We start from the raw sequence: 23,521 nt of genomic DNA, 5'->3' as shown, positions 1-23,521 counted from the left end.
AAGACACCACATTATCTGAGTCACTACAGTCAAACCCTAGGTCAGTGTTGCATCCATAAAGCAGCACGATATATTTATTGAACACAGTGCAAATAATTCTTTGATCTCAGGTTCTGCTTGTTTCAACAGCCCAGTTTTAAATTGGTATTAACAATTATGATTCAAATTACACTCAAATATGTGCATTCAGATAAGGGAAAAGAAAAAAAAATCACTTCCCTGCTTCAAAGATTCAACAATAGATTTTAAAGTGCTCAGAGAAGCAAAATGAAGTTATTGAAAATATGCTAGTGTCTTTTTGTACCACCCCGAGAGAAGAAATCTTTATCTATTCCTAAAAGATATACATTTAAATGAAAATGCAATTATAGACAAAGAAGATTTGTTCAAACTACTATAACTGTACTTACAGCAATTCATACAGTTTCAATGTCACTAGATTTTAACAGCTAAAATTACTGCAAGTTAGCTGCTCGTTCTTCAACTTCTTAGTGGCTTTCAGACATCATCTTAATTAAATGCCTTAAGTGATTCTGTTAAGCAGGGGAAGGTTTGGTTGGAATTTTTTGTTATTTTTCCTTTAAACATACACAGCCTTTCCCAATTAGGGAAAAATTTCCTATTAGAAAACAAAAATGAAAGATCTTTGTGCTTTTAACACAAACTTGGATTCCTATACCCTTTACCAAAATTGAATTTAACAGCAAGTGATTTAATTTGACAGACATGCAAATTCTGTATTTCCCCAACTATATATTACTGTTTGGATCTTAAATAACTTACATTTGTGCTCTGTGATGCTGCAGAATCCTATGCTGAAAGGTCACTAGAAGAGCTTTAAATTGGCTACATAGATAATTAGAAAACAAAGATATCTCTTTAGTGCAGAGGCTTTTGAAACAAACAGCAACTACAGCATGGTGAATGACTCGATGTTTGAGAAAGCATTTGCACTCATGGAAGATTGTCTAGATGCCTCCACTCATCTCTGTACAAACAGGTTCTTCAAGAGTGACTCTTCAACTCCCAAGTTGTGAATATGCCCAAAATATGTTTTCCCACAGGGCAGGACAGCTCTTCCAAGGAAGAGCTGCATATAACCTCATGGGACAATTTGTACCATGCCTTTTAAATCCTAAGTACTTCACAACTGCTTTCAGAGAAGAGGGGCGAGGATCTTGTATGAGGCACTTTTTCAGTGGCACATTGAACACTAAATTTCTGCTTCCCAAAGAAAAGCAGATCACATTTCACCCTGATAAGTATGAACAGTTCCTATGAATTCGCCAAGATTATTCTGAATTGCTGTTTTCTTCTTCTGAGTACTTAGTACTTGTATCTTTCTGACTCTGGCAGCACCTGTAATCACTTTCCCTCACCCTAGTCCTGTCACTACCAGATTCAGAAGGTCACACTGAAGTATGACTGTGAACATCCCCCAAGTTCTTCTTAATTCACAGAAAAACCTGCTACAGATTAAAGAAAATTGAACTAATTTGAGTCTTAGCCATTGCTGACTTATAGCGAGGAGTAATCTCAAGCGTTCTGAAAGGCTTGCTGGGTATTTTGCAGGAGCAGCGAGGGCTGTTATGTTGATCTTCAACAGGACATTGTGTGCATAACAAAGTCCACAGATAAAAGAATATAAAGTTAATGTATTTTCATGTAATCTACAATATTATCCTTACCAATTGTGTTGAAATTTAACCACAAATTTAATCTGTCAAAGCCAGTTTATTTATATTTCCTTATACTTAGTTGTATCTCTCTCCTGAAACTCAGCATTTAAATTTGCCTAGGCAACTTAAAATTAAAGTGCTAAATTAATCGATGAAAAAGTAAATGCACCATACTTAGCGGATAAGGGTGCAATCCAATTATTTTGTTGAACTTATTTGAAGGTTGGAAACTCTAATGAATGAGAAAAAAACATCAGACTTGGGCTTGCTATAAATAGGCTTATTAACTATAGCCTATTTATATGCACAGCTGCAGTCTTCTAGAAGGACTCACAGAACAACTTGTGGAACGTGTTAAGAGACAGTCAAATAAAGTATCATCTGAACATTAATTCCAGCTAAGTGAACAGATCCCTGGAGCACTTAACATGTAAACTAAGGTCAGTGGACTTCTGGCAGAAGTGGAGAACATAAATCCAAGACTTCAGATTTACAATGCCAAGGAACAAAGTCATACAAGCAGAACAGACCACAAGCTGTAGTATTGGCTTCTAAGATAAGACAGAGAGGAACAGTTAAAGATACGGTTTTTCCTTTCCTTAACAAAGGATCATGTGACCTCAGGTCCTCTTCCTAATTATTTGAAAGGGGAAAGGAGAGGATGAAGGACATTGCTTTTCAGATCTCAGCAATCACTCACTTGGCAAGAAGCTGGATCACAGAGATTTCCTATTTGGAATGGTAGAATATGCTCTACTCTGCCAAGCAGAATGCCACAGAAGGCGGTGTCCTAAAACTGTCTCATATATATATATAAATATATAAATATATATATATATATATATACACACATATATACGCATATATACACACACACACATATATATACACACATACATATGTCTTGTAGCAATGAATTCCATTACAGTGAAAGAATATTATTTCATGAAGTGCCTTCTTCAACAAGCAAGATATTAAACTTGTCACACGAAGAGGATGAGAAAAATCTTTGTCCAGTTGACATTACTGAAAGTAAAAACTAAGCACAATGATCATTACTCCAGGTACACAATTAAAAAAATAAAGCCCAGAATTACAGAAGTACTGACACAGCATTAATATCCTTCCCTGGAGAGTGAAAATATTTAAAATACAGAGAGAATTCTACTTCTATTTGCTTATATGCACTCAATGAAAAAAAAACCCACTGATTTTATGCAATTATAAAGCAATATGGTTTACAGACTATTTCATCTTACATCATGATATTATTCCATTCACCCTCTATCTAATAATGTCTGATTAAATGAAATGGAACACCAGGGTGTTTTTTCTCAGTAATTTATACCAGGACATTGTACACTGTTCTTGAGACTAATATTTCACAATGATGGTTGTAAATTCAAATACTCTGATAGAAATCAGATGTCGAGCAATTACGTAACTATCAGAAGAATACACATTTTAGTTTATTTTTGTTCAAATTTGTAAAACAGTCTATGGGACAAATGACAGAATAAAAACTAAAGTGAAAAGCAAATGCAGACTGCGAGGAACATGCTTTTCAGCATGTATAAAGAAGCAAATCTACAGAACCTGTAGTACAAAATACATTTTCTGTTAAAGACCCTCTAACATGTCCTTTTTTTTCCTTTGCAACTTTGGCAAAGAAGAAATGGGATCTCAGTGCTAAACACATAAATCAGTTTACATTTGTGACAAATACTATTGAAAAGAGTCAACCATGTAAATCAGGATTTTGTCCAAAATTCCCTTACCTATTACAATGAATTCAAGTTATATTTGTGCAAAATGAAATTTTAGATAACTTACATATTACATCATGACATATTGTTGGTATAAATACTGATAATAAATGAAAAATTTGTATGAACAAAACTCGTTCTTTAATGTAATTAAGATTTATGACTGCCAGCCTCACAAGACCTTTGACATTTTATTAACAATCATTTTGGACATATTTTACTGGTATTATTTGTTTTACAGCGTATTTTTCTTTGCCAAATGATAATAAATACTTTTGCATCATTGCAACTACATTTACAATGAAGTTAGAGTAGCAAAGTTCAATGCCTTTAACGTCTCAGAAGCCTGGGCAACTCCTTCTAGACAATGACATTGTATAAACTATATAAAAACAGCACTTAAAAAAAAAAAGGACAAATTATATCAACATTTTTAAGCATGTACTTTGTTAGTAAAGCAAAGTCTGGAGAGAAATTTTCTTAAAGACCACACCAACTGTGGTCAGCTTATTGTTTTCACCATCTCTCCCCATTCCCAGTTCTCACAAAGCAGCAAAGCAATGCATAAAACCCTACAAGTCTAACCACAATTCTGAAGTTGGTTTCGTGTTTCATGGTCTCTCTGCCCACCAAGACTACGAACTCTGCTACACCCTTGAGCAACCATCTCTCTCAGTTGCTGCAATCATGCATTTCTTAGAGTAACACCTCCCCGTCAGTGTGATTAAGCAGACCAAGTTCTTTCCCCCTTTCAGCTCAGTCCCAACCTGACCATTTTACATTTCACTGCTTTTAGCATTTTCCTTTCACTTCATTAACCTTATTACCTCTGTCCACTAAAATCTTACTGTCAGATCTTCCTCCACATTGGTCCTGTGTATGGGAATCTATGAATCTGTGTCGAACATCCCTCTACATCCAACCCACATGCTCTTAGACAAGCAGTTTTCTGTTGGGATCCAAAACTCAGCTATCAGCAGAAAAGGAACTGATAGGATTACATAGCAGGCCATGGACAGCAGGAGCTGGGAGAAACTCCTTACTCTGAGGAGCCTCATTACAAGACTTGTTAATATTTAGCTATGTTTGACTGTCCTGCCTCCTTCAGCAAGATATGAAAAGACTTTGTGGTGATGTTGTCAGATGATGTAGAAACCCTTTCATTCTCTCCACGCCATGTAGTCCTTGCTACGGGAAAATATTAATGACCTTGTGTAATTGCAATAGAGAATTGTGTAATCCTTCAGTTAGCATAATCCGTCCCCCAGTTAGCATAACCTGTCCTCTTCATTAACATGTCCTGCCTCCAAGACCCTTATATTGCATGTCACGTGTTCAATAAATATTCCAGCTTCTATCCTCTACCTGGGATCACTTAGTTTTTGACCTCCACGGTTTTCCATTAAATTTGCATAGAAAATATGCATTTTTTTAGCACAGTATTCATCAAAAGACAAGAACTATCTTGGTAGTCCTCCTTCTGTTGCACTAAGTTAAGCATACAGTCTGCACCTAACAAATACAAACATACAACAACAGGTATTTGACTATCCCTGTAGTGAATAGTTGTTTTTAGACTAATCCTTGACACTTGGCACTAGTGTTTCTGGCACCTACTTATTCATAATGATAAGTAAAATATAGTTTCTTTTCTCCTTCCTCCTCAATACTGTGGTGTTTCTTACTTCATGCTGCAGACAAGTATCATCTGCCAAACCCATGACTACTCTTTAGATACTCTTGCATATCAGAATGCAAGAAAGATGCAGTGTAATTTTAGAAGATAACAGTTTCAATGTGAAGAGAAAAAGCTTTTATAATCATTTTGTAAATCCTATGTGTATTTGTAAATTATTACTGAAATACAACTCCACAGTAATTCTTTAAACTGTTGTGTGGGAGTTGAGACAAAGGAATGGGTGGAAAGAAAAAACATTATAGTGTATCTGTTTATAGTCACACCATCAAAAGGACTACAAAACTGCATGCTCTGAAGAATTTGCTAGCCAACAGAACAAGCATTCTAAATGCTGCCTTTTAATTTCTAGTCTCACAGTTTAGTTGGTTGCAGTTTAGGATCCAGAGGATTTAAAACCTTACCAAACACTCTGAAGAGTAGCGCACAGAGAGAGCAAAGGTCCAGCAAGTAGCTTTGGGCAGACACCAGCCTAGATTCAAAAAAAGAAAGGGGCTGGGGAGGGCAGCCAGCTGTCGGGTATGTGGCGATATCTATGCCCAAGTTCGGGTGAAATGCAGAAAGCCCACTGTCTGAACATCAGGAGGATAGAAATGGAATATGTATAACAGGGTGACAGCATCACTCACTTCTTCCAAACCCCACTTTACTCTAGTGAGGAAGGCCACCTCGATTTCCTCATCCCTTGACGTTGTCACCCCAGTGCTGCAGTAACGCAGGACATCGCCAGCTGCATGTCAGTGAACTGAGTCAAAGGTGCTGCTCCCTCTGGAGACCAGGCATTGGTAGTAACTAAAGCTAATACATTTTTCTCTCACACTGCAATGGTTCACATGTAATGACAGCAAGTATGTCCTCAGCTGGCAAGAGGAGAACCCTTTCAAAGAGTTGCTGGCTTGCCCACATCTAGTAGAGCATATCCTTGGTTCTCCTCTGGCATCACCAAGCTGAGACACACAGCAGCTTCAGGTGTCTCCAAGATCAGTAGAGACTGGTACCACCTGACCCTCTCCCCACTCTCACCTGCCCATTTATAGATATGGTTTAGTCATTTTGAAAATATCTGAACTTCACAAAGGTCACACTATACTGGTGAAACCGAACTGATTCCTTCCAGAAAAATTACATCAAGAAAAAAATTTTTGAAAATATTTAAGTTGTTTTGGATCTTTCTTCCATATGTACACATTCACTTGTTCTACCAATATTTCAGACACACACCTCTAGGTAGTACTAAGTGTTTTCAAATGTTGCCCCTTAACAACTTCAACTCCATATGACAAATGTCTTTTAAGTTGTAGCTATTGCATACCCAGATACCAAAGTGTCCAAAACACATGACTGAATTAGGGTGCAACAGTCAATTAGTCAGAAGCCAAACTATGGCCAAGTTCTCCCTACCAGAATTAAATGCTTTCAGTCAGCTCTTAGGTTTTAAGCAGGCAAATCAAGTTTTAAAATATTTGCCAAGCTTTACACCACAAAATCTAGCATGCACTTTAGTCTTAAAATTTGGTAGGCCCTCTGGTAGTATAAATAAATAAATAAATGAATAAATAAAATTATCAAGTTACAAAGAGAAATTTTCCTTCATATCAGTTTCTTATTGACTGTTTTCATCATGCCAAGACCTCTGTTTAAGAACAAATGAGAGCAATATTGCCACTCCCAGAAGGCATAGGATAAAAGACAACCCTGCCAATTAATAGCACAAAATCCTGTTACTAATAAAACAAATACATCCAGAAGGTACTACTTATTTCAGCAAACATAAACACAAATATGTTAAAGAAAATACAACATTTTCTAACAATGCCAATGTTTCTTCTTTACCCTTTCTCTTGTTTCTTTTTCACCATTTCTCTTTCTACTTCTCCTTCCCTATCTGTCATGAAGTAATAGGCTGGCATTCTCAAAACTCTCAAAACCAAAACTCTCTAACAATCTCCTAATTCTTTTAAATACACTTAAATTCTAGCAGCAACAGGCATCAGCTCACAGTCCCAGGAGAGAGGCTCACAGATTGCACTTAGAAACCCTTCAACATATTGGAATGAATAGCAAAACAATCCACATGGAGAAAATGTGATAATGGAGCCATAACGTGATGGCATCGAGCTCTTAAAACATTTCTCCTCAAAACTCCATTGTATGCATGATTTACTTGGAGCATAGGGATGTCTGGAAGCCACATCAAAGAGCTAATGGATAGACATTTTGTTAACATATGTAGAACTGATGCCAGGCCATAAAACAACCTTGTACTGAGTATTACACATCTTCAGAAAAGTCTGGTTGTTTTGTGTTTGTCTTTTTTTTTTCCTGGGGTTGGGATGGGCTTTTTTGGTCTACAAATTATTTCTTCAGTTATGTGCATGAGTGCCTAACGGGCTCAGGAGCCTGGAAAATTTTTATGTTCTCTTGCTCCCTGGATCTTTGCCCAGTATCACAAAACCTGAGAGAGGGCTGATCTTTGAAACAGGGAAAGGAAGAAGAATGAAGAAGTAAATAAGCAGCTATTTTCTTTGCAGAACAGATTCTGTTACATCAGTTACAGGTTGGTAAAGACCTTCACAAACTACTACCTTAGCATCTCTGTTTCTCAGGTCATCCCTAAGACTCATACTTTCAAAGGGCTGTTCAAACTTGGCTCTAGCTATAGTACATTCCTCAATGGTCTTTCATGCATGTGGTGTTCAATAGAGTCACTTTTCAAATGGTACATACTGTATATATGGCATTCCATAAAAACAGGAGGCAAAAAGCTTTGTAGAGTGAATTCCTGGAACAGCTCTTCAGGATTCTGAAAAAGCCACTTATGAGCTCATCTGTTTCTGCTCTAAAGTATTTATGCTAGATCACAGAATAAAGAGCAACCATTCAATTGATGTACTTTGTAGGGCACTTAGGAAACAGTTTTTTATCACTTAGTAACTGTAGGATAAGTAAAACAGCACTGCACACCAAGAAATACACAGCATGGAAAGACACTGAAAGTCAGGATTATATAGAAGAGTTATATCTTTATCCACTTTGATACCTTTTCACTTAAGCATTTTGTGGTTCCATGTTTGGCACATTAGGTACATTGAAGCTAGATTAACAACAAACAGCTGCTATTTATAGCATTTCCTCAGAGTTAGGAACAGTTGCTGCTGCACTTTAGGACCAATCACGTTACATCTGTATTGAAATAAGAAGACAAACATGTTTTACTGCCAGCTCTGCCTGAATTTCAAATGAAAACCACATTAGTTAACTTGTGAATTTCTCAGTCAGTTTCCAGTGTCAACTTACATAGTTTAAATAAAACATCTCACCAATGCACAGTACAGTACAAAAAGATGCTAACAGCATGGTCCTAGGTGCAATAGCGTGCTTCAAATACTCTTCCAAGATAAAAGCCAGGAATGGTCTGCAAAGGTCTCTAGCCTGCAATAGCCTGGACCTCAGCAAGTTCTGCCACCATACTTCTCATTTCACAAACTCTTTGGCTCAACTGTCAGCAGTCATACAAGCTTAAATATGTTAAGTCCAACAACCTACAGGTTTTCTAGTCTTGCTGCTGTCCTAAGCACTGTGAGAATGGGATCCCAAGCGCAGAAAGGTTGCAAGGGCATCAAGTCATAGCATGTTTGATCCCACTGCTTCCCATTTGTTTATAGGAAGAAATCATAGAATCATAGAATCAGCTGGGTTGGAAAGGACCTCCGAGATCATCAAGTCCAACCCTTGATCCAACACCGCTGTGGTTACTAGACCATGGCACTAAGTGGTGGCACCAGTCTTACCTTGAAAACCTCCAGGGATGGAGAATCCACCACTTCCCTGGGCAGCCCTTTCCAATGCCTGATTACCCTCTCTGCAAAGAATTTCTTCCTAATATCTAACCTAAACCTCCCCTGCCAGAGCTTAAGGCCCTGCCCTCTTGTCTTACTGATAGCTGCCTGGAAAAAGAGATCAACCCCCCATCTGGCTACAACCTCCTTTCAGGCAGTTGTAGAGGGTGATGAGGTCTCCCCTGAGCCTCCTCTTCTCCAAGGTAAACAATCCCAGCTCTCTCAGCCTCTCCTCATAGGACTTGTGCTCGAGTCCCTTCACCAGCCTTGTTGCTCTTCTCTGGACCTGCTCCAGCACCTCAATGTCCTTCCTGAACTGAGGGGCCCAGAACTGGACACAGTACTCCCTCACCAGCACTGAGTACAGGGGAAGAATCACTTCCCTGGTCCTGCCGGCCCCATTGTTCCTGATCCAGGCCAGGATGCCATTGGCCTTCTTGGCCACCTGGGCACACTGATGGCTCGTGTTCAGCTTCTTGTCAATCCAAACTCCCAGGTCCCTTTCTGCCTGGTTGTAGGGCAGATGGCTGATGTTGAATTCATTATCTTATAGGCACAGGCTCACCTCCTTTGGGCACCTACAGGTAATTGTGCCTCAGAAGCCACTAACTGAGGACCTCACAACTGATGAGGATGGTGGATGTCTGTGCTCAAAACATGCACAGTCATACCTGCTCTGACATTAGCAAGGGTCTTGTCTGGGGAGAGCAGCCCTTTCCTAACTTAGAAGTAATAACAAAACGATAAACAGAAAAGAGACACTAGTGAGACACTGAACTTCACTGATAGCATGACAAAATCCATTTCCTTTTTCTGTTCAGAAGCTTTCTACACCATCTGAAAACTTGACACTGCAAAGTTGCAATTTGCAGTAGGTTTCACTGTACAATTTTCTTAGTTGAAGCATTTGCTTACTGCCTACTGGCTGGCCAAACAGAAAGCATAAAGCAGAAAGGAAACCTGAGGTATCAGTGGGTTAATTTTTCAAAAGCATTTGTGCATTCGGTACAGAGCTGCCTCAAAAAGCAACAGGACATCTGCACTCATGTCACATCATCGCCTCTGAAGATGAATGCATCCCTGAGAGCTTGATGCTTCACAAAGCAGTAATCACATTTCTTTTACTGCTTTAAGTTATTCAGAAACATAAATGTGTTGAAGTTAAGCATCGGTGCCTAAAATAAGGAGTGCAGGTTTGACAATTCTGAGTAGCAATTTTGGTGATATCAAACATTTCTTGCAGCAGCAATGACTAAGTCTAAAATACAACAAACCCTTGGGAAAATATATCAGAAATATGTCAATTATTTTTTTTCTGTTTTCCTTACCCCTCCACAACCACCCCAATTGCTAAATGCAAGAATCCACATAAAACACTTGGAAAAATGATTGAAAAAGGACAAACTGAACTGAAAATGCTACAAAAGTGGTCAAATAAAGAAAAAAAGGACAAAACCAAAGAAGAACCCTCCAAAAACCTCTTAAACAGGGAAGAAAAAACAATAAATTGCTTTCTCCTCCAAAGGATTTGAGTAATAATATTCAATGTTGCTTGTTACAGATAAAACTGTCAGACAAATATTATTTCAGTTCATGGTGATTATTTTTATTAAATATGCTAAAATCCCATGGGAGAAGTTAATGAATTATTTATAAATCAAGCAGCATATTAAATTCTGGTCAACATATAGATGAACACAAGCACATCTAAATGTGCAGTTACATCTCAAACTGAATCACTTTTCACCAGACTTCTTCAGTGTCCTACAGTGACCTGCATTTTCAATTAAGTTCCAGGATTTTAAGTTATAATTTGTGGCAATACCTCTGACCAGTTATGTTTCACAGGCTTCAACCTAATTTCAAACTGTTTTGCTTTAGACCTTTGTAAGAGCAATACCATCCACTGCTGATTTCTCACCCAGAGTTCAGAGATCCAGATTTGCTTTTGTTTCAGTTTAAAACTTAAACTGAAATCTGGTCCGTGGAAATGTCACCTTTCTGTTTCCCTGGATTTGTACTGCATTTTGAAACACTTTGGCATAAAAGGCATTGTAAGAGTTTGGGTCTGCAGTGTATTTTATTGCCTAAATAGTTACATGGTTCCTATTCTTACTAGAGTAACGCAGTGGAATGAGTGGTGTGAAGCATCCATTGAGGCTCCAAGAGGAACTGAGGACTAAAAAACCTAAACATTCACTTGTTTTATTTTCCTGTTTCTTGGTTACATTTTGAAAGTGTGTCCACTACCACTTCCATTAACATCAGCAGGGGGCTTGTAAATAAGCCTTTACCCAGTGTTTCAAAAAGATTAGCTTCTTGGTGGAAAAAGCAAAGAGATCCCAATCCACTTCATTACTTAAAGAAACAGAGCAGGACAGCAAAGAGAAAATCAAGTACAGGCAAGCACCTTAACATATCTTTGAAGTCTACATCTGAATACTTTATAACCTGAACTGAAATGTCAAATTTTGGAATACACAAAACATAATTCAGGAAAGATAGCCAATCAACTGGTTAGAAACATGGTTAAAAATGCAGATGACAAAATTAAATTAACTGCACCCTAATTTAGAAGCTGGAGCATTTAGTTTGGTAAATATGTGTTTCACGAAGCTAGACTCACAGGTGGTGGGATGTAAACCAATCAACTATGGGGGTAATTACTTTTTCCCTGCTCGAGCTTCTGAAACTGTACATTCATGCTTAACACTGAGGATCTCTAGACACCACAAGCCAGAGCTACAGAACTACCACCTCCTAAAAGATAAAATCTTTCAAGAGCTATGCCTGGTTTAAAGGTAAGAGATAGTAATTCCATTGAAGCTATAAAACTAAAATGTTTAAAAAAATTGTGGATCAGTAGGTACTATAGTGGAAATTTCTAGTGCTGCTGTAATTGAGGTTACAGCAGCATTTTCACAATGAACTATATTGCCAGAAAAGTCATTCCATGCTGGAAGCTGACATAGAAGACCTCATACCAGGCACAAACCCTTCAAGACCATGAATTTAGGTTGTATGATTTTTAGCTAAGAATTTGGAAGAAAAGAGAAAGCGAGAAGAAAAGTCTTATAAATGGAAACCAACAATGTAGGATTAACTAATGTTCAAACAGAATTGGTGGATACTTTTTGGTGCAGATGGTTTATTCCTCCAAACACACATACAACACCTGTTCAACAAACCAACAAAACCTGTCACCTGAAAAAGACTGAGATGCTGAGATGTCCGAAATGTAGAAGAGCAGGTGGATAAAAGTTACTTGTTGTAGTGATTTCTTAGAAAGGGCCGTTCTTTGGGTTTGTTTTTTTTTTTGTATTTCTAAAGAAAAAATAAGTTTTTTTTTGTATAATCTCACTCACCTGTTCTGGGTACTTGCTTCCAACTATCTCTGCCACGGTGTTAAAAGATGGAGAGTCTGGATAGGTCTTAGCTCCCATCTTCAGGTGCACAACAATCTTAGTGCCCCGGAAAGACATTCGTGACATCATTTCAGCATCTTCCACGGAGATGCAAGCAGTGGGGATTTGGGGTACATCAGGCTGGTAACTCTGCCCCCCTGTATGTGGGCTATTAAAAGAAAAATAAAAACACAGGGTTAACAACTTAGCTCTGTAATTGTTTTTATCACTACCATAGAATTATTAAAAAGAATACATTCACAACTATCCCCAGTAGACTCTCAAAAAGGGTATATTTACTATTTTTAATAAACCTTTCGATAAAATACATCAAGTGCTTTTACACTAATCAGAATATCTGGCTGTTACTATTTTATATGTCTGGAAATCTATTCTGTGTCAGCTCTATTTAGGTCATTGTCATGCTTTGACATGCTCTGATACCACACTTTCTTTGCAGTTTTATCAGGAGGAAAAGCAATGAAAAGTCTGTAAGTGAACAGTTTACAAGAAGTGCATTCTTTTTTTCCCCTGTGACAAGTAATTAAATGAAAATTCACTACTACATTTTAATGCTATTTTCCATATACTATATAACAGAATTGCAGAACAGTTGAGGTTGGCAGAGACCTCTGGAGGTCATCTGGTCCAACCCCTCTGCTCAAGCAGGGCCACCCAGAGCCAGGTGGCCAGAATAATGTACAACATGAAAATCCTCACCTATGAGGCTTCTTAAAGTACCAGACACTTTTTTTTTTTTTACATTTAAAAAAAAAAATCCCAAACAAACAAAAAACCCACCCAAAAACCCCCCAAAATCTGGGTTATTTTTAGGTCTTCCAGACTGGAAAAAACCCCCCACCTAATTTCTGGAGGAGATGTGGTGAGGAGGAAGAGAGAAATCTACTTTGTAAAGTTATAGATTAGGTAAAATGAGACAGATTATTCAGTTCTATTTGTTTAGAAGAATAAATCCTTCTCAGTAATAATATAATCAATAATATAACTCACAGAGTAGATATGTATAAATATTTATTTGACAAGAAAATACTAAAAACAGTTACAGAGGTCTTAGAGGAGCTGCTGTAGAATATAAATAGATTTGTTTATAGGTGGCAACAGCTCAGGAGATTATTGCTCCCAGTTGTTTACAGCTGAACCTCATACAAAGGCCGGTGCCTCTTCCATCAGCTTTGCAGGTTGGGTGACCCATAGCTCACCTCTGGAATAACAGTTACCCTGGTACTCAGAATGTCTTGTGCCACATAATCCTCCCTGAGTGGGATAAACTTATGAAGACTTATAAGTTCAGATCTTCTTTTTTCTTTTTCTTTCCTTTTCCTTTGTCCTTGTAGGAAAAAAAAAAAAAAGAAGGCAATCCTCATCCCTACTTTTAAACTCTGATAATTTGCTGCATATGTTTAATATTTCTTTGAGTGTTTGAGGATATACCCAGCATGTTAACCAGGAGACTTTCCAAACAATGTAAAATAAACAACACACTGGGGAAAAAAAAAAAAAAAGAGAGAGATGACAATTTCATGTGTTAATGTTTAAAAAACCCCCTACGTTCAACAACTGAGCAGCAGCAACTCTTTTTTTTCTGCTCATTTTAAATGAATCCATTCACCTGTGTCTTCTGGCAAGATTATGTCCTGGTACTAACGTGGTGTGTACACTGAATTGCAGTAATTCAAGTTTTATCACTGATTTCACTGTCCTTGTTATTTCCCAGATGCTCAACAAAAGAAGCCCCTAAAACTGTATTTGTTTCTCCAATATAAGCAGCAACTACATTTCTTTCAGATGCTCAATCCCAACGTTCCACCACAACTGTGAACAAAGCTTCTGACAACCTGCTGAGATTCACACGTGCTTACACACCCCAAATGAACAAACACTTGCAGGTACAAAATCTATCCAGTTACTCAAAAAATAAACCTGTAAGTCACCTGGTAGTGCAATTTTTATGTTCAAACTACTATTTTGCCAAGCTTACAAAGGTCAACCCAACTATCAAAATTAAGATATATTGGCACAGGCAGGCAGATACCAGGACCCGAAGGGAATGGATGACTGTCCAAATGATTGCTACAAAAAGGGAAATGGACCCTAAGCATTACCAATACAAAGGCACAAAACAATAACACAGTACTGTATATTCCTAATGCTACAAGATAAACTCACATAGAAAACATTTGTGGCAGACACTAAGAATCCCGGGAAGCACCTAATTAAAGTTTACATACATGCAAAATATGCCATGTATTAAGTATAACATCTAAATAATAAATTGCTTAATAAAGCATCAAAGAGTACATTAAAAAGAAAGTAAAGCAAATTAAGGCCCTTTTATGCAGAGATAACCAAGAACTAGAAAGGTTACTGACCATATGGCAAGACCTGAGCAAGAATTAACTAAATAAAATAGAAATTACTTGCAGACTCTGTGTGTAACAGATGGAGAGAAGCATTTCTGAGTTTGGCTCAAAATAGGGCAAAAAGGATGTAGTCCAGGAGAAAGAATTTTTGTACTGGGGGCGAGGAAGATATTCTCCATTGAGTCTGAATAAACATGACTTTTTGACTATTACTTCTAAAGAAAAAGGATTTTACTTAAAAAAAAATCTCTTATATTTACCATTCCCTACCCCTTGAAAAGGAAAAGAAAAGCAAAGCATCACATAAAACCAGCTAGAGAGATCACAAAGCAACCCTTACTTGAAATCAGCATTCAACTTTACAACATTGGTACCTACAGGCAAGCAAGGTGACCCTTCATTGTCATTTGGTCCTGACATTCTTGTTCAACAGCTGACAAGATTCAGATAAATAAAGTGGATGAATTTTGCTTTTGATAATCCCCTAGATTTCACATCTCAGAAAGGATTTAAGAGAAATATCATGGTATGAATAACATAGCAGAAGAAAGGCTCCAAAAGAAAAAAAAAAAGCATTTTCTCTGTTAGAAGTGCATGTCAAATGACTAGTAAGGAACAGATGAGGTTTCTATCCTACAGGTAAGCGTAAAGGAAGAATAAAAAAATCAAGAGACAGTTTCTCTTCTGAGTAAAACAATCAAATGTGGAGAAACTAAAAAATGTGAATGAAAAGATGTGTTGCTGGTGTCAGGTCAGTTCTAAGTCTTATTACTGTGGTAGCTGACCTTGCATGCTTCTTTACTTTGTTCCTGCACTTCCAACCCTTATCTCTAAGATAAGCTAAAATGCCCAGGGAAAAATAATCTTTGTAAGAACTAGTGCTTCAAGCTAAACTGGATACTGTGATGGAAAATATATCTCAAATTGAAGCCTCATGCGAAGATAGTAATCTCCTAAAGAGAGAAGTAAGCATGACATTGCAAGAACTCTAACATATCTAAAAGAAAAAAAAAAAACAACCAAAACTTGATTATACAAAAGCTTACAAAGATCTACTTCAGCCATAATGTGTACGCACACAGACCCAATGCACCATTCTTCACATCAACCTCAAAAAGCAATCTAGGGTTTGGAAATACAAAATGAATGCTATCTAAGTGTCTTTAGTTTACTCACTCTAATAAAACACATTGCAAGACTCTAATTACATATCTGACCACCTATTTTCTACAGGACCCATGCAATATTCACTGTACGAACCACATGTAAACTAAGAGCTCATATTAGATCAGTTAGTTTGTTATTATTGACTTAAATCATAAAATACATTCATGAATGAAACCATGACTATATTAATCACTAGCTGTAGCCATAGCAGGATCACAGCCTTCACTCTCCGTAATAGCCTCACATCCTCCTCATACTTTGCTTTTGTTTTTATACTTATATATATTCTACATATCACAAAAAAATCCCCCCATATACAAAGCTTTACACTTCAAAGTGAGTGAAGAAACATACTGTAGCAAAACAGAAGGGAAACTATACATTTTGCTTTCGTGCTCAGCTATGGAGAGTAGTTATTCGAGTGCCTCACTTTTGTAACTTTCTCTGCATCAGAAGCAGCATGGCAAGGCCTGAACTCTAGTCAAGTAAATAAATCCCTTTTTCCAGCACCATCATGTCCTTACAAAACAAAACTTGTCCTTGTGTGCACTCAAACTGTGTATTCTCACCACTATCTGTATAGAGAGGCCGAACTGTAATTGCAATTAGTCAAATGTCAAAAGTATTGTTAATCTTTTCAGAAGAATTAGGTCTATACAAAATAAAATCAATACTATTCCCTATTTACAGCCACTTGGCAAAATATAAAAGAAATAAATTCAGCCTAATTTTGTGCTTCTGTCATCATTTGTCCCAAGATTCTCTTGCTTCATTTGCTTCTTATATTGTCTTTTCAGGATTTGATTTGCTGGTTTACAGTAAGTTGAAATGATAACAAGACTGTTAAATTTGAAACCAAATAGAAATATGCACAGAAAATTTTAAGAAGCTAAGGAGTAAAACTACAATACAAATATGGAATTAATAATAAAGCAGTCTGGTACCAAAGTTAGAATATTTGGAATCTAGCCATACAGTCTCTTCCAGATTGCTTTGTACCAATCTTTAATTGATGTAGCATCTGCACAAGTTTAGTGAAGTGTAAGAGAGGCTCCAGAAACTACCAGCATTACCAAGGAAAATTCCCTTTTAAAAAGTGCACAAGATTACTCTGTTACCACAGGGACTCCATTTACATTAATATTTAGAAAACTGCATTTAATCAGTACAAGGCACCCATTAAAATTAGGCTTTACCAAGCAAGCATAATAGTTTTGCCATGATTACATATGTCCCAGGTTACAGAATGCAACTAACATGTATATGTTTGTATTCCATTATAATACTCAGTACCACAAGCACCAAGGGAATTCTACGGTAAGTGCAGAAATTTTTTAAAATAGCATGAATTAGATATGGGTTTTCAAACAAGAAGCAGAAAACAACTGTGAATGGTAAAATGATCAAATGAAGAAATTTGAATGAATTCCAATGAATTCCACCCCAGGACTATCCAACTGCTGGGAAAGTAGAAAAGTCCACACAAAGCTTTCCAAGGATCTATAGGAAATGGAAGTTTGCATCATCTGCTCTCCAACTGAAAAAGAAACTTGTTGAATCCTACAGACATGAGGATGACTCTCCAGCAGCTGACAACATCTTGAGGGAACTATTTAATTCATACACCTGTTTGGCCTCCTTCTGCTCAATATGAACCACTAAGCTCTGTCCTCCTGTATTTACATCCCTGCCTTGTGAGAATGCAGCTGCCTGCTGCATGCTACCATAGATATGTTAACAGAGGGCTCCTGAAGGGAACACCAATGACAATCCTAATTGCCAGCAGCTGCAAGGCTTCTGGCTTCATGGGCTTTTTTTTTTATTTTCTTGTTGAACTCCTGGCTTCCCAGACTTGAGCCAGAGCCTTATTTATATCTTCACTGACACCCCTCTATCACCAGAGACCAGTGAGCACACAAGAAAAACTTAAAAAAACCTCACTGAGAACAGATGTTGTATTTTATACCTACAGGAAGGATATAAATAAATCCAAACAAACAAACAAAAAAATCAAAAACCAAAACAACAAACCCCTCCATTCTCTTTATTTGGAAAGCAGCGAATCAAAGATGCATCACAGGGTTAGCATACAAAAGTAAACTAAGTAACAGCTAGCTGTCTAGAATACTGACCTGGCCTTCCTACTTCCTCTATTTAATGATGTTTTTTATTATTGATAATCAATTCTTACATTAAAATTATTAGGCACAAAAAGGTGTGAAGAGGCACCAGAGCTTTCAAGGTAGGATCAATCACCATATCAGTACTTCCAAGTCTCTGATTCATTGCAGACAGGAAGTAGCAAAGAAGGTCAAGATCTCACACACAGAGGCATATACCTTAAGTCACCAGAAACGTGAGTCTCCTCTGACACTGAATTTAATATATCATGGGACAATACAGGGAGGTTCCTCCTCCTTTCAAAACATGGTCATGGTAAAGGATAACATGCAGTCAACATCCAATGAGCTGAAGGAAAACAGTAGGAATGGAGGATACTGGTCTTACCACCAGTAAAAAAACTTCTCCCTTTTAATCAGCCGACCACAGAGGTAAGTAAAAGGGAGTAAGGTCTGAAAGGAGGCAGGAGAAAGCCTCAAACTCACAGAAGAGTGTGTGGATGGTGTTTTTCTTCTTTCCTTCCTTCTCCACGCCACACACCATTCAGAGCAGTATGTTCTTTGGACACTGACCTCCTTAAAAAACTGAACTACAAACCTATCTTAAATGCATTTAAAAATACTTTTCCCCTTCAATAGATCGGAGTGATGCAAGCAAAGCCTCATGGAGACACATTTTCAAAGTGTAAAAAGGAAGACTTGAGCATCAACAGGAAACACAAAGGCAGTCTAGAAAAAAACCTTAAGGTAGGAATGAGAGTGACAGAGGGGAAGCATGTCTCTGAAGACAGCAGAACACAGAACAGTGTCTTAGTATTAGAGGCAACTACGTGAACGGATAAAAGGGGAGACTTTTTAAAAGTAAAAAACTATAGTAGAATAAGATAGTTATTATCACTTTAGATACCATAGAATTAAATCATAGAAGCGAAACAGATGAGAGGAAACGGAAATCTAGTCATCTTTTGTTTGTGAGTATAGCACTGTTTCCACTGAAAATCTGTGGCAACACTTCCACTAACCTCAATAGAAGGGGGTGCGGGAGAGGGTGGAGTGGGAAAAGGTTTTAAAACCCAACTGGATATGAGAAGAAAGAGCAAAGGGCCTGACTGGATTCAATATCAAGCCATGAGCAAAACAAAAGCCACTACAAGACATCTGTCTGGATGAGCCCCAATATTTTCTGAACAAAATCGATACTCTAAAACATTTTCACTACATAAATGTTTCTTTTGCTCCCACAGATCTAACTTCTACAGAATATTAAACACCTTTTTGCTGTTCTATTAACCAATCCAATACCTTTGCCATTCAAGTAAAAAAGAGAATAAAAAATATGTTAGTAAAAATAATAAGAGACGGGGGCACCACTTATTTTTCCCCTCAACTGAGAGATTTTAGTGTCACATGAAAGAGACTGTTTTTACATCACCTGATCATTGTATTTGCCTGTTATCTAGTTTACAGATTATACAATGACACTTATGCATGTAAAATGCAATGTAAATGCCTAAGTGATAAGAAAACTATCTAATAGTATATTACACTTATTTGATAAACTTGTTCTCCAATAAACGGTATGCTTTTATTTTCAAAATTCAAGCAAGTCTTGCCTGCCACTCCAAAGTTACAGAGACACCTGGAATTTTTCATTCTTGATCTTGACATCCATTGTAAACAGAAAAGTTCTTTTTAGGAACAGAATATATTTTTAAAGCTTATTATAGTATTACAACTCCTGTAAACTAGGACTAAACATTGAGCACAGTAAAATGTCATGCCAAGTGTGAGTGTTCTTTCCCCAGCTGTATTTGTTGACTGTTGACTGTGGCAGATTGTCCCAAAAGCTTCATAATCTACATCAGATGAAATAAAAAATGTCCCAATAGGTGTGTCTTTCCTCTGAACAGCTCCTTTCCTGGCAATTAGTGTTGTGACTGGGAAACAAGGAGTGTCAGGCTGAAAAAAAAATCTTTCCAGTGCAAATGATGTTTGAGAGAATGATTGATAAAGTTCTGGGAATCTTCTCATGCTACAGGTTTCTTTGGGAGCATGCAGGAAGAACACCCAGTACAGAGCAGTTTTCATGAGGAAATTAATGTTGGGGTTTTCTGAGGAAGTAGTTGAGTCTTTAGAATTCAAGTCATTTTCCTTCCTCAAAATGAAAAGAGAAATTGCTGACAAAATGCAACACTTTCTCAGTGTTTTGGTTTTGATATCTAGTTTGTTGTGATCTTCAACACATACTGTATAGTCATATTATTTTGCTTAATGTTTGACGGTTTGTGCTCTTCTGATTTAATCTTGGAGACACACTGATTCTTTCATCATTTGCAGAAGGGGGAGGGAGAAGATTATTCTCAATGCCACTCTCATATTTTAAGGATTTCTTTAATATCTAATAGTGCCTAGGAGTCCATGCTGGAAAAGGGACTCTCTGAAGCAATACAATTTTCACTCATTTTCATCAGTTGATCCATGTTGCTCAGGAAAATGTTGCTGGAAAAAAGGTTGCAGGCTGGAGGCTTTTGTTAGAGTGTAGAATAATGACAACAACTTTTGTAGTCTGTACATAAATCAAAAAGCACAAGTGATTTTGGACTTTAACCAATAGATACAAGCACACAGCCAGTCAGATCTAATGAATTGTGGTGGTTGAGGTGATATGAATTTAGGGACACAATGAGATTCCAAACTATCTGAAAAGTGACAGCCATGAGAATGCCAGAACTCTCCAAGCTCACCTCTGGTAGCTCCAGGAGAAGAGGCTTGTCGGGGTGACCATGGGCTTCCCCACTTCCTCCTCACCCATTTGTTCAGGGTCTCACTCATCTGCTCAGGCAGCCTCTCCATGAGGAGAGGCCTGTAGTGAGTCACCTGCATTCATGGAGTGGTGCACACCCCACAGCCCTAGGGTTCAATACACTTAGTGCAACACTGCAAGACAGTAACAGAATAAAAAGTGGGAATTTTCTCCCCAGTGTTCAAATGCTAGCTAGGAATTATTTCCACCCCCTGAAGAACACTGTGTAGGAAAATTATCTTACTGATTGTGAATGATAGATGTTAACACTGAGACCATGTATATAACTTAACGAATAATATAAATAGAAAATCTGTTCAAAAACTATACCTACTTAGAAAGAAATGCATCATATAATTTTTAGAAGCAGAACTCTGTTCTACAAGCTAATGTACACTGGCTAAATTACCTTGCAGCTGTCAAACTAATTCCATCTCCTTCATGCTCTTTCCAGTGGCTTCAACTCTCTCATGGTGAGTTATTACTGAATTGAACTCAAAATCCAGATCCTCTGAGCTACAGTCAACTAATTATTTCTAAACATTTACATTTGAAAGTATGATATTCCAAGGTAATGAACTATATTCTCTGTCATTCACCTCCTGCCAGAGATTTCCCACAGATCCTAGTTAGGCCAACCTGAAATCTCAATCTAGCTGAAGTTAACAATCAGACAATCAGACACACTACATTTTATTTCCTAATAAAACTCCATGGTTATATAATGGATTATTTATCAGCAGTAGTGTCCCACTGTTATGTAATAACACAATTACTTGTGTAATAACACAGTTACTTGTTTTTGGCACAGACAAATTTTTGCAGAATCTACTATTGACTACTTAATCACAGGTTAGAAGAGTTGACTTTAAATGCTGCCTTCTTTACAGTAAACAATGTACAGATGTTATTATAAATTAATATTCAAAAAATATTACCACTGCTTGCAAACAAGGAAAGAGAGATATTACTGTGAGCTACTCAAGATCCCACAGGGACACAAGGCAGAGCGATGAATGGAACTTCAGAATCCCTGGTTTTAGTTGACTCATATGATTATTCTCCCTTGTCTGACAAAAGTATCTTTTGTTGTCTGGTGCACAAACATCTAGAATCAGTCTTGATTTTCCAGAGCTAAACAGTACATAGTTTTAATATCTTTTGTTGAGGCATTTTTTGTGTGCTTCACAGCCACCAGCAAACTAAGGAAAAGAAATCCAAATATAAATAAGTCAGAAACAACTGGTTATATTTTGTTTCTTATTCTCAGAATAAATGTTCTTCTGTTGCAATCACAATAGATTAAAAAGCCATAAATTGCAGTCAAAGCTTAATCCTACTTAATAATAGTAATAATGAAAAGAAGCATATAAAAGATGACCCCTCTCTGTTTCCCAGAGTATTTGCAGTATTCAAATTGGACAGCCAAGGCAGAAGTACTGTGAACAGTGACCAGGAAATCAAGGTAAGTCACCTAACCAGCTAATGGGAACAATCTATAAATATCAAAGGCCAGATTTAAAAAGGCATATTGGAAGAGAACAAAGTTACAGATTTAGGTTTGTACCACCCACCTAAATATAGAAACAAAATGAGAGAAAGTATAAGATGCCTGAAGGAGAGGACAACAGGCAAGTAATCAAAGCTGGCAACACTGGCAGAGCAGAGACAGGAGTTGGCACCCCTCACTTAATAAACCTGAAGGAGAAAAATTTTCACCATTTAGCCCTAGCCTGCAGGCAAGACCCAAGAATTAGTATTTGATGCAACAAGATGGATACAATAAGAGATGGACAGGTGACTGATTGGATTTGAAGAGGAAAAGAAATCTGAAGAAAAGGATTTAAGCAATTGAAATGGTTACACTTGCAAGGCACAAGACTGCTTCTACAGAGAAGAGCCCATTATTACTCTTGGCCATGGACATTAGGCTACATCTAGAAAAAAATTATAAACAACTGTGGAATAATTGGCTCTGACTTCCTAAAAACTTGTGTGCCATAAATAAGGGGTTTCATCATACAAATAGGTCTAGCTAATCATACGTAAATGTCTGACATGCATCATAGTAACACAGCAGGGTGAGGCCATCCTACGTGAAGACAACATTTCATGAAATAACACAGAAATACTCCACCATATGGGCAAGCCACAAGCAAGACTGTGGGAAGTGGAAGAAACAGCAGAAACGAGAGGCCCCCTATCCCTGAAAAACAGTGCAGGCATTCTTATAAAGAGAAATCATAATATGTTGGAGTAAACCATACAAATTTAATCACGTTTAAGCAAATAAAGCAAAACAAAATGAGAAACTGGCATTTCCAAATCCTCTGCATGCATCAGGAGTTGAGCAGAGAGACTGTGGATATTAATGGTTGAGTTGCACATTAAATATATTTTAAAATTGGCACCTCTATCTGGTTACCTGTTTGTTTTGCATGACATAAGTAAAAAGTTACGTATCAAAATAAAACATGTTGTATACATGAGATAGATTTTGAAGCACACAAATCCAGCCAGAGTCCCTACATAAATCTGTGGTCACTTTTGGAAATGAGCAGTGAACCTTGAAAAGAATACTTCAGATGCTTTAGACCAGCTACAACATATTTCATAAATAAAACTTCGATATATTCAAGTTGAAATGGTTCTGTAATCTGTAGACA

General features: G+C 37.4%; 1 protein-coding gene across 2 annotated transcripts in view; it reads right to left on the bottom strand.

Moving 5' to 3' along the window:
* The window catches only part of CPQ (carboxypeptidase Q), a 158,087-nt gene that overhangs the window by 91,140 nt on the left and 43,426 nt on the right, over window positions 1-23,521 (bottom strand). For both annotated transcript variants that reach the window (XM_051785295.1, XM_051785294.1), the window contains exon 4: window positions 12,346-12,553. In XM_051785295.1, coding sequence (XP_051641255.1) covers window positions 12,346-12,553 — 208 coding nt within the window. The remainder of the gene's footprint in view (window positions 1-12,345; window positions 12,554-23,521) is intronic.

Source organism: Manacus candei, unplaced genomic scaffold (genome assembly GCF_025592945.1).
Source record: "Manacus candei isolate 608988 ecotype Guabito, Panama unplaced genomic scaffold, ASM2559294v1 h1tg000019l, whole genome shotgun sequence".
Classification (NCBI taxonomy): Eukaryota; Metazoa; Chordata; class Aves; order Passeriformes; family Pipridae; genus Manacus; species Manacus candei.
Note: the sequence above shows the minus strand (reverse complement) of the source record. Positions and strands in the feature narration are given on the sequence as shown.